General features: G+C 42.9%; 1 protein-coding gene across 7 annotated transcripts in view; it reads left to right on the forward strand.

The window, feature by feature from the left end:
• Positions 1-13,175, forward strand: part of DNAlig3 (DNA ligase 3) — a 957,513-nt gene that overhangs the window by 707,240 nt on the left and 237,098 nt on the right. For all 7 annotated transcript variants that reach the window (XM_067142216.2, XM_067142215.2, XM_067142218.2 and 4 more), the window contains one exon: positions 12,989-13,157. In XM_067142216.2, coding sequence (XP_066998317.2) covers positions 12,989-13,157 — 169 coding nt within the window. The remainder of the gene's footprint in view (positions 1-12,988; positions 13,158-13,175) is intronic.

Genomic DNA, 13,175 nt, shown 5'->3' on the forward strand with positions numbered 1-13,175 from the left:
ACTTTTTATTATGGAACCCCCAGTTTTCTGTGGAATCTGAACCATATTTCATTTCATAAGTCCTACTTTGATGGGTTGTGATTGCCTTGGTGAGAAGCCAGTAAAAATGCCAATAGACTATCATGCTCCTTTTCTTTATCCTCAAGTCCTGCCTGTGAGGCATTCAACAACTCTTTTTTTCTTTTTTGCTATTTGATTTACATCGCACCGACACAGATAGGTCCTACGGCGACGATGGGATAGGAAAGACCTAGGAATGGAAAGGAAGCAACCGTGGCCTTAATCAAGGTGTGAAAATGGGAAACCACGGTAAACCATATTCAGGGCTGCCAACAGTGGGTTTCGAACCCACTATCTCCTGGATGCAAGGTCACACTGCACGGCCAACTCACCCGGTCAACAACTCTTGGATGAGTACTAGAGTAGTCAACATTGTTTAATCAATCAATCAATCAATCAATCAATCAATCAATCAATCAATCAATCAATCAATCAATCAATACTGATCTGTAGGCATAGTAGGGCAAGTCATGCAGTTGCTGTGGTCACATAGAACCACATTTTATATTGGGTCATAAGGATTATGAGAAATATTCCAAATAGTATATGGTACGATTAATTTGGAAAATGTATTGTTAACATGCCAAAACAGAATAAATATTCTCTGCCTTAAATGCCTTAAAGAAGCGAAATCCCAGTCTGGTATTTATAGGGAGTTGAGGAAACCCCAACAGCTGGAAGAAGGAAGTGTACAAACCTTGGTAAACAACAACACTGGCAGAGAGAAATCTGCAGGGGATTGTCTAGAAATGCATCATACACTGGATCATCATTTTTCCAGGAAAAAAAAAAATCCATTTAGCAGCTACTGATTTAAATGGTAGATGACCTGCAAGAAAACCACTGATCAGTCAACAAATTTTTTTAAAAGTGTAAGGGCCAGATTAGAGTTTTACAAAGAAGTATGTCACGCGGAAGTATAAAGATTGGTCGAAGTTTTTGTGGAGGAACAAAACCTAGATCAGTATCGTCTCGTCTGATGGTATCAGAGAAACAATATACAACACCAAGCACCAACTATCGATCATGGAGGTGGTAGCATCATGGTCTTGGGGGTGTTTTACTAGATATGGAGTTGGTCTTCTCGTATAAATAGAAGGGGGTAATGGATTATTTTATGTATCATGACCTTCAGAAATGTCACAGTATCGCTTGCAAGGAAGAATATACCTTGAAACTGGATATTTCAACAAGACAATGATCCAAAGCATTCCTTCAGCAATGTGAGGAATTCATTTTCAGAGAAGATCAAAGTTTCGGAAAAGTTTCGGATTGAACTGATATTTACTTTGCAGTAATTTTTCAGATAAGGATCGGTTTATTGCTGCTTTACAGGAGGAATGGACTGACCTTTCATCCATACTTTTGCAGAAGCTTGTGGATTCTGTTCCACGAATATGTGCTGCTTCTTATCACTGCTCACTGATATGAAAATAAATACTAAATTTATACCTCAGCATCTGACAGTGTTTCTGTATATTAATGTATTGTTTTATATACAAAATACTTTTGATCCACAAAATTGTAAATTTATCTTTTGTAGAGGATCGCATCTGTGACACCTGCTGACTGGGAGGTATTTGAACAACACATGTTAATATGAAATCAATCACAAATATACATGTTTTTATGTTTGTAACTGATGTTTTGTAATTTAAATTGTTTTCTTAAAAGAATTTTGAAATGCTACCCAAAAAATACACTAGCGGAAATGGAAAGTGTTACACCATGAATATCTTGACTGAATGCCACCAAAATGATACCCTAGTATTCCATGCCTGTGAGATATGTACCAAGTACTTGAATTTTCCTCATCACTTTGGTTTATAATATTCCTGATCACTTCTCTAGCTGCACTGTGAATTGTCTTTCCCTTCTTGTGTACGACATACGTTGCGCTGTCTTTGCAAATAGTTACACAGAAATAACAAGAGAAATGAAGAGAAACAACAGTAACAACAGATAAATGGTAAACAACTGAGAAAGGAACAGGAACGAATGCAGAACAGTGCAATAGTGTTGGCTACTGAATGCATGATTCGAAGCAGCGTATCGATTCATTCAAGTGTTTGAGTGAATCAATTCACAGGAACGGCGAGCTCACGGCTCACTAGCGGGACACTGGACATTGGCGGGGAGCCGAGCTTTCGTTGCAGCGAGACATACCGTGGATCATGGCACACCGAAAGAATCGTGGGCGAAGCACGGCTCAGTGAGACACAAGGTACACACTGCTCCTTATCGGCACACTGGACACTGGCGGAGAACTGAGCTTCCGCTGCAGCAATACATACAGAGCCATGGTACACTGAAAGAATCGTATGCTATAATGGACTCTCGAGCTCGGCTCATTTGAAAATAATACCCACTTGCATTCACTGTCCTCTTCTTACAGGGAGGTTTAAATAATAGATGGATTTATTTGCAGTGTTAAAACAGTCGTCAAAACATAATTCTAAAGTAGCTAGTAAGTAGGTGGGCTGTTAGGTTATATTATTTATTAGTTTAATGAATCTTAGTATTATAACTTGGTTGACATTTTACAATTAATTAACTCGACTCTAGCCTGTCCTATGACTATGAGTCATGCTCATGACCACTCAAAAGTACCTGTTTTATATTGGGAAGATAGGTTCAGTATTCTCTCAGTTCATATGTCACATCATTGCACAAGACTTCAATCATATGTGGACAGTAAGTTAGCCGACTGACGCAGTACCTTAACCAACAGTATGTTGTATCAGAAAACCAGTGGGCTACTGTACATCTTGGATAGTCTGTACAAAATATGACGATTTTAAAAAATCCTCTGCTGATAGAAAAATACATATTTTCAGAAATGACTGAGCGAGTTGGACGAGGGGTTAGTATCGCGTAGCTATGCGCTTGCATTCGGGAGATGGTGGGTTCGAATCCCACCTTTGGCAGCCGTTAAGATGGTTTTCCGTAGTTTCCCCATTTTCACACCAGGAAATGCTGGGACTGTACCTTAATTAAGGCTATGGCTGCTACCTTCCTAATCCCAGACCTTTTCCATCCTGCATCGCCGGAAACCTTCGATGTATTACAGTGACTAGCACTTTTTTTAAGAAAGGAGTTCATAGTATGAAGACCAGATGGCAGCAGCGAGCACTGAATGCTGTTGCTGCTGTCTTACCAGTACATACTACACAGATGCAGTAGGAGCGGTGACTCGTGCCGTGAATCAGATCACTGTATTGATTCAGTAACGTGAACAGAATCAAATGAATCGATTTGGTAAGAATCAAATGTCCCATCACTACAGTGCAATAGCAATGGCTGGATTACAACTGACAAGAGTGAAGAGCTGCCAGTACAAGATAAAATATAAAGTCGGCTGGGTAGTAGTGGGATTGCTATGGTAATGATTACGTCACTGGCTCTGCTGGCGAAAACCCCTTCGCCCTGTGCCTCACCGGGCATGTGCATTCTTATGATCTCCAAACTACACTTGTCCAGGGAGTTCAAGGCGTCAACCCAAGTCATCTTTGATGCTAATGAGGAGAAGAAAGCGGATTCTGAAAGTATAGCTGAAGTGTGAGAGTGTTACCGTGAGAAACTTCATCAGGATGATACAGCACGAGCCACAAGAAACCGAAATACTCCAGCAGAAGAGAGCCAGCAATCGTGAGATCAGAGGTGGAAAATGCAATAAGACATCTTTGGTGGAACAAGTCGCCTGAAGTGAACGGCATCACGGCGGAAACCGTTAAAACAATGGAAGAAGCTGGAGTAGACATGCTGTTGGACCTGTGCTGGAAGGTCTGGGATATGGCAAAGTGGCCAGATGAATGGTGCCTGTTGATCTTCATCCCCATCTACAAGAAGGAAGCACCCATCGATTGCAGCAACTACCACACTGCGGCCTCGATACCGCACCCCAGCAAGTTCTTCCTTCACATCGTCAATGATCGGCTCAAGAATTTTCTGCCACCCCAGACCGCAGAGGAACAGCGAGGCTTTTTCCCAGGGAAGGGCACAAGAGAACAGATCTTGAATATATGTAAGATTATAAAAAAAGCCAGGGAATTAAACATTGCGTTGTTTCTTCAAGAAAGCCTTCGACAAAGTGAGATGGCACTCTGGGACATGGGAACTCCAGAACACCTCAAGGCACTTTACAGTAACAATGCTCTCTCAGGACCATTCAAAACCGAGGCTAGTGTCGGACGTGGGTGCATCCTATAATCTCTGCTTTATAACATCTACTCAGAGCACATTATGAGGTAGGTGCTGTAAGACAATCAGGAACTTGAGGTGTGTTCACCACTGAAACGTCTTCACTTGGAGCTTCCGGATTGTTACTCGTGTTCATCGACATAAATGAATAAAAATCTTCACATTGTACTTCCTGGCTTTCGAAGCCACTTGTTGCAACACTTTGGACCGACTTGAACTGCCTTTCCCGATATAGTCACAATGTTCACTGCTAAGCCTTCTTATAATACTATGTTCTTACATCTGAATTTAACAGATTCAACAAATTTAACAAATTCAAATGTTATTCACTACTTTATATTACAAATTATTTACAAAATTTTCCTAACCTAATATCGGGAGATCGTACTTTTGTACAGTTACGGCAAGATAGAGGAGCATGGCAAAAACTCTGCAAGCGCACATTACGTACCACGACACCGACACCATCTGTACCATCTGAAAACAGGTTCTACAACATGATGCGTCATGACCAGGTGCTTGTTCCCAAAATAACTACATAAAGTGGAAGAAGTGTGAAAGTTTCCTCCCTGTTTCTTTTATGACTAATGTCGTGTTCATAATTATGTTCTGATTTACTTGTAAGGTTTTGATTTTAATCAAGGATGAAAATAAAAATCTGGGAGGATGTGACAGATGTGGGTACGTGGTCCTGTACAGGTAGGTTACAGGATTGTTTACTCCATGTGTCCTCTATGATGAGTTGTTCATTCAGTGTTGTATAGAACATGTGTGGTCTTTGATAATATTCTGTCTGAATTAAAGGTGTTAGCAAGTTGTTCTGAGTTTTATTCACTTTGGTTAATACACGAAGTTGGGTAGATACCTTTAACAGAACAGAAAAAAGAGCTCACAGTATCAAAGCACAGAGGCAGAGACCACAGATACAGAGCGAGTGGCTGCGTGGTTTGGGTCCTGTACCTGTCGGTGGCCCCGAAGATGATTTTCTGTGGTTTCCCATTTCACTTAATTAAGGACATTGTCGCTTCTTTCCCAATCCTAGCCCTTTCCTATCCCAACGTTGTCATAAGACCTATCAGTGCCAGTGCGACTTAAAAGAAATTGCAAAAAAAAAAAACTACAGATAGGTGTGCGGGGTCAGTCTCTCTCTCTTGCTCTCTGTCTGCCAAAGATGGCAGTGAAGATGGCGTCCGGGAGTAGTTATGTGTCGGTATCGCTCCGTGTCTTTTGTCTATTAGTAGTGTTCAAATGTAGTATCACGTTAGTTCGAGTTTGCCTCCGGGATGAGAATGTGCTAGACTTCGACGTGAAATATGAAAACCATTGGGAAAACACTTTTGTCAGTGGCTCGGAGCTTCATATTTTGTCCCATGTGCTGGCTTTAAATGGAACCTTGTATCTGGTGACATCACAACCAGGCGAGAAAACAACAGACGAACTCTAGCCCGAAGATATCTGGTTCAGCGATTTGTGTAGTTCTACTGGCTCTGTTCGGCGACAAACATCTGAACCCAGGACCCCAGCATGACAGTGGTATGAATTTCTTCTACCAAAATGTAGGGAGCATGTGTAATTCTTTGACGGACTTTAACCTTGCTTTCAGTGACGCCAGCAAAGATTGTATTTGTATAGTTGAAAGTTGGTTAAATGATTCTGTTGGTGATAATGAACTGTTGTCTACTGATTACTGTGTGTTTCGTCGAGACAGACATCAGATCCATAGTAACAGAGTGAAAGGGGGAGGGATTATGATTGCTGTGAAATCTGCTCTAAGGCCAGTTTCCCAGCCAGAGCTGGCGGGAGACTGGGAGTGTCTCGTGGTCAAGGCCACCCCAACATCAGGAAGGTGTGTGTTGGTAGTGTGCTGCTACCTGCCACCGGACGAAGTGACTGCTAGGATGAGTAATCTTCAAGCAACACTGGCCAACATCGCAGCTGTTTTAAACCCGCAGGATATTCTTGTAGTTTGCAGAGACTTTATCATCTAAGGCCAGTAATCCTAGTCCCGTTATAAAACAAAGATGTGCGGAAGTCTTTTCACTTATTGAATTCGTATTCAAGCAAATGTGTCACTTCCCAACAAGAAACGATAACTTCCTGGACCTTGTTCTAATCTCAGATCAATACTGTGGACACTTGGACTGCTTTGAGACGGAAAAGGTAATTACATCCAACCATCGAGCTGTAGAATTCACTCTATCTTTACTGCGAGTTATGCGCCCCGTACCGCAGAGGAAGTTTATGTTCGCATGGACTAAGGCCGATTTTCCTCAAATGAGAGATCTCCTTTCGTTGTGTCCCTGGAATTCAATAGAAGACCCCCTCCGTCGATGAGGCGTTAACTCTTTTCTACAACCTCCTTCGCGCTGTAATGAAAGACACTGTACCGTCCTGGATAGTTACCACACGGAAGAACCCATACTGGTACGACTCTGAGGTAATAGATAAATGAAAATAAAAGGAGAGGGCAAGAAGGAAGTTAAAAAAAAAAAGGGGCCATAGTAGTGATTATGTGCAATTTTCGACCATACGTGGTGAATTTAAATGTCTGCACCTCAAAAAATACAAAAACTATATAACTTCAATGAAATCAAAATTAGCTGCCAACCCAAAGTGTTTCTGGAATTTTGTAAACAACAAACGGAGGTCATCTCGCCTGCCATCTACTATACTTCAGGAGAGGAAAGAACTACAGGACAAGAGGAGCATCTTGGACAGTTTTGCTGATACCTTTGGAAAGTATCACTCACCTGCTGCAAAGTGTATTCTATCCACTTTGTCCGTGTGATATAGGCCTAACTTCAATAGTGACCTCTCCAGCAGAGGTATCTTCAATTCTTGCATCTTTGGATACCTCCAAATCATGTGGTCCAGATGACGTACCCACAATAGCATTGAAAGAATGTGCATCTGAGCTAGGTAGGCCACTTAGCATCATAATAAATATGTCATTCTCGTCAGAGTATTTTCCGTGTGAGTGGAAGAAAGGTTACATCATACCAGTGTTCAAGAAAGGAGACAAACTGGTGTTTGATAACTATACACCTGTTGTGTTATTGTCCCTGATTTCAAAGGTGGCAGAGAAGATCGTGTATAAGAGATTGTACAGTTCAGTTTCACAGTATATTAATATAGCGCAGCACGGTTTTGTACAGAAACGCTCTACCGTGTCCAGTATGGCGGTGTATATCAATTTCATTTCATTTCATATCTCTGGATAGGAGGCAACAAGTGGATGTTATTTACACAGACTTCTCTAAAGTCTTTGATTCAGTTCAACATGATGCTCTACTCATCAAATTGTCAGCATATGGGATAGGAGGAAGTGCTTTGGAGTGGATTAGAAGTTATCTCACTAATAGGGTTTGCGTAGTAAAAGCAGATGGTATTACGTCAAAGCCGTACCACCCTACTTCATGTGTCCCCCAATGCTCATTGCTGGGCCCTCTTTTCTTTGTCATATTCATAAATGATATAACATCAGTTATACAGCACAGTAATTGCCTTCTCTATGCTGACGATCTAAAGATCTTTAAGGTGATCAATAGTGAGTTGGACTGTAAGTTGTTACAGTCTGACTTAAACCTGGTGTAAAAAGTGGCTGCTTGGTTTCCTTCGAGAAACATTTAGACAAGATTTCTAGGAAAGGGTTTAAATTACTTGTCTTTCTGAAAAGAAACTGTGCCTAATTTGTTTCTCCTAGAACTCTAATAACTTTGTTTTGCACTCTAATCAGGCCATCGTTAGAATACTGTTGCGAGGTGTGGCTACCTTCACAGCAGTATTTAATACAAAATTTGGAAAGAGTCCAAGTAAGGTTCATGAAATGGATCATCTACAAGGGTTTGGGTATTTCTCTGTCTTTGTCCGATTACGAGTCTTTTTATGAGACGATGATCATGAGGACATTCCACTCACGCCGCAGATGTGCCATTGTCCTCTTTCTTTGTAAGTGTCTGACGAATAGAGTGGATTGCTCAACATTACTGGAGCTGATTCCATTACATGTTCCTCGTCGCAATACTAGGCAAGGGTATATTTTTCATCTGCGTAAAGTGAGAACTGTGGCTCGGACTAACTCATGGCTCGTGAGGGCACGAACATCACTGAATGAGTTGGGCGAATCAGTGGACCTTTTTCACTCACCCCCGTCTAAAATCAGACGTGCCCTAATGACCTCATGAATGCAAGGCCCTATCTGTAAGATATGTAAATATGTAAATGTTACTAGATGTCATTTAATAATGTCAATTATTTAAGGAGATTTATTTATTTATTTATTTATTTATTTATTTATTTATTTATTTATTTATTTATTTATTTATTTATTTATTTATTTATTTATTTATTTGTTTATTTATTTATTTGTTTATTTATTTATTTATTTAATGTGTGTGTGTGTTATTCATTAGTGTTGTTTATTTAACGTGTATTTGTTGTATATTATGTTTTATTGAATCATTTTTTAATTGGGAAAATAACCTGTTGATGATAAATCTATCTATCTATCTATCTATCTATCTATCTATCTATCTATCTATCTATCTATCTATCTATCTATCTATCTATCTATCTATCTATCTCTATTCATCTCTATCTATCTATCTATCTATCTATCTATCTATCTATCTATCTATCTACCTATCTATCAAACCTGCCATAACATTTCCAATTACTTCTGCTGTGCTCAACAAAGGCCAGCCAAAGCTATCATTCCATCTGGTCTTGCACGCAATAGAGCCGTTGTCAGCTTGGTGGTTGTCTAGCGAAATTTGTTCTCTATGTAGATGAGCATTGTCTTTAAGGAATATCATCTTCTGCAACCAGTCTATGAAGGGAAGCACACGAATGTGCAGAATATACTGAATGTACTCGTACAAGAGCAAAAAATAACAATAATAATAGGTTTTACATCTCACTCATTTGTTTTATGGATTTTGGAGACACTGAGGTGCCAGAATTTTGTCGCGCAGAGTCTGACATGTGAGTACCTTCAAACACCACCATTTTGAACTCAGAACGAGTTTGATTGTAAACAGCACAACTAGTGCTGAAAATCAGGTCTTGTACAAGCTAGTGTGCATATCTGGCATACAGAAATGATATTGAACCTTCTTGTGCCTGGCAGATAAACATTGTTTTAGTGAACCTGAGACTTCTCAGAACATCACCAATATGCAGGAATAACAATATTCTCTGTGTTTAAGACTGACTTTAATATTTCTCTGCAATATATCAAGTGCTTGTTGATATCCATTCCATATACTGTAATGGCTCTGATAAAACTACATATTTCTGTTATTTCAACTACTGGCATCAGCTTCCCTGACAACTTTGTGACAGTGATCATTTTCCATAGTTGTTCTTAATACTTTTTATATTCTTAATTAATTATTCATATTGTTTATATTGTAACGTGTTGGCGGGGTAGATAAATAAATAAATAAATAAATAAATGAGTACAGCACCTGGTAGCAACCTAGGCCTAAGATTTATTAACTAAGCACTACAACTACAGATTTACACACATACAGACGATAGCCGAGCCACAAGTTACACACGTACACGATCACACACTTACAGACGGTTCGCGCTCTCTCTTGGTTTCTCTTATGTTCCATCTACAATGACACACACACACATACACAGAGTCATCGGTTATTTACAGTACACTCTCTCAGCCACTCAGTCACACTCGTTAGCGCTGTCACGGTCGTCAGCCTCGCAGGTCGGGATAGTATTCGCTGTTCACTCAACCCGTTGAACTCCGCAGTCTTCACACGTCGTCTCCTAGTGTTCCCTTCTTCGCCGCTCCAGAACACTCCAGGTTCTCCTCCAGCAGCCAGCCTCAAGGGACACACACACACACACGACGTCAGGGGAACAGGCACGAGTCCTCGGCTCCAACAGGCTGATACTCGATCAGGCTGACATCTCAGCCCAGGCTACCACTGACTGCGCTTTCCGCTCACTCACTCTCTAACTCTCACTCACCAATTCTCACTGACTAGCTCTCACTGACTAACTCTGTAGGCAAGTAACTGCTCTTTTATATCTGCGCCAGCCCTTCTGGAATAGTCCGGATGTTCGATGGATCGAGGGACCTCGCGAAATAGAAGACTCCAGATTAGTCTTCCAGTCGTTTCCGTAGTTCGCTGTGGCGCGACCGCACATAGAAGTGAGAAGGGCCGGCCCAGCGCTTGATTGTTGCTCACGGATTGGCGCACTCGAGCGTACGAGGGGTGGGGCGATGGGTGACGGCCCCGGCGCGTAGCGAGTTAGCATGGCGGACTTGACAACCATTACATTGCCCCCTCCTTAAGGCTGCTCATCCCGAGCAGCTCCACGATTCGCTGCAATACAGTTTGTTCGGTTGGCCACCACCTTCCCATGGGGGATCCGCTGGTTCCGGTCGACGGTGTACTCGTTCCCGTTGGTAACGATCAGCAAGTCCTCGCGTGGCAGCCGGAACTTCAGTGGTTTTCCTTTCGTCCACACCCGCGTCTACTTTCAGGGCTTGAGCGCCTTCGTAGTCCTCTGGTGTGATGCCCGGGACTGGTTTGCTCGTCCCAGGTTTAGCCTTGCTGGATTTCCTCTTCTTCCGGGGTGCGGAATTTGATGTTCGTACCGGCACGCAGCTTCGTGCCGGAACAAGTGTCCTAGTCAAGTGGCATCCTTGTTCGTTGGTCATCGGTTCGTCTTCCATTGCTGCTCCGTCTCCTAGTAGGGGTCCCTCCAGCCGTGCCGTTGCAGTCGCTGCCTCTGTCTCATGGGCCATCATCAGAGCCAGTTCGTAGTTCTCTTTCCTGCCGATCGTCCTCCCTCGACGGATCTCAGCGCCATGTAGTTTAACACAGGTGTCAGCCGCCTCGAGCTCGGTGTCACCTCGCGATAACTCTTCCACAGTCACGTCGCCTAGTCGCTCGATCTCGGTGTCGATTATCCGCGGCGTTATATCTGTGCGCTGAGTCCTCTCCTGCGACTGGACTCGGTAGGTGGCTCTCTGTTTGTGGACACTGCAGCGTACGTCGAGCACTCTCATAACCTCCTCGTAGGTCGAACTTGGCTGGGGGCTGCATTGTACACATAGATATTCGGCACTCTTCTTGGAGGTCGATCCGGTCTCGAACTGGGTCCGGCGTGTTCTCTTGGAAGTAATCCCGTCGTCCCGTAGGTTTTCCAACTTCACGATGGTGAAGCCGCCATCGCTGCTAGCAGGATTCGTTCGCGTATCCACAGCCATCGTTTCCGCACGCAGGGCACTCAATTCCACCTCTGGGCCTCGAACTCCGGACTCCACAACCGCGAGCATCTCTTCGGATTCCTTCTCGTCCAGTTCGTTGCCATCCCGCTCATCGTCATCGTCGACCTCGGTTTCGAGAGAGCGCACTTCGTCCTCACTCTTCCGTTCACTCAAATCGGTTTTCAGCTGGTCCGGGTTTGACCCCCGCTCAGATCTCAGTTCACTAATGAGTTCGCCATAGGAAGATAAGATTTTATTTTCAAGTTCACTAAACTTGCTTAGAAAAATCTGAAGCTGTTCGGAATTCATTTCACTCGAAGAAATTTCTGCCGGCTACAAAATAAGCTACCAGGTACTCGATTCTGACACCAGTTTTTACGTAAGAGTTTATCCACTACTTTATCACACTTGTCCATTCCACTTCTGACGCCAGTTGTAATGTTTTGGCGGGGTAGATAAATAAATGAGTACAGCACCTGGTAGCAACCTAGTTCTAAGATTTATTAACTAAGCACTACAACTACAGATTTACACACATACAGACGATAGCCGAGCCACAAGTTACACACGTACACGATCACACACTTACAGACGGTTCGCGCTCTCTCTTGGTTTCTCTTATGTTTCATCTACAATGACACACACACACATACACAGAGTCATCGGTTATTTACAGTACACTCTCTCAGCCACTCAGTCACACTCGTTAGCGCTGTCACGGTCGTCAGCCTCGCAGGTCGGGATAGTATTCGCTGTTCACTCAACCCGTTGAACTCCGCAGTCTTCACACGTCGTCTCCTAATGTTCCCTTCTTCGCCGCTCCAGAACACTCCAGGTTCTTCTCCAGCAGCCAGCCTCAAGGGACACACACACACACACGACGTCAGGGGAACAGGCACGAGTCCTCGGCTCCAACAGGCTGATACTCGATCAGGCTGACATCTCAGCCCAGGCTACCACTGACTGCGCTCTCCGCTCACTCACTCTCTAACTCTCACTCACCAATTCTCACTGACTAGCTCTCACTGACTAACTCTGTAGGCAAGTAACTGCTCTTTTATACCTGCGCCAGTCCTTCTGGAATAGTCCGGATGTTCGATGGATTGAGGGACCTCGCAAAATAGAAGACTCCAGATTAGTCTTCCAGTCGTTTCCGTAGTTCGCTGCGGCGCGACCGCAGATAGCAGTGAGAAGGGCCGGCCCAGCGCTTGAGTGTTGCTCGCGGATCGGCGCACTCGAGCGTAAGAGGGGTGGGGCGATGGGTGACGGCCCCGGCGCGTAGTGAGTTAGCATGGCGGACTCGACAACCATTACAATATTCATCATTAAGGCAACTCATTAAAAATACCTCATTATTGAATTTGTATTATATTCTTCAATGAGTTTTGCTATAATTTCATTGTTCCTCAGAGGAAATGTATGTGGTATAAACAAAGATTGTTCTTTCATGGTTCTCTTTGTTGTTACTAAGTATGCTCTTTTTAGATTGGATGCTGTTCATCCTGATGCATATCAAGCATTCCAAGCCTCAAGGGATTTGAATGCAGTACTTTCCCAAGCTCTTGAAAAGAAAGGCGCTGGTGTAAGTTCTCCTACGAAGAAAACTAATCTGAATATTGGTGTCCAGGTGATGACACCGGTGTTACCTATGCTGGTATGTATGTCTACTCCT

Source organism: Anabrus simplex, chromosome 2 (genome assembly GCF_040414725.1).
Source record: "Anabrus simplex isolate iqAnaSimp1 chromosome 2, ASM4041472v1, whole genome shotgun sequence".
NCBI classification, from domain to species: Eukaryota; Metazoa; Arthropoda; class Insecta; order Orthoptera; family Tettigoniidae; genus Anabrus; species Anabrus simplex.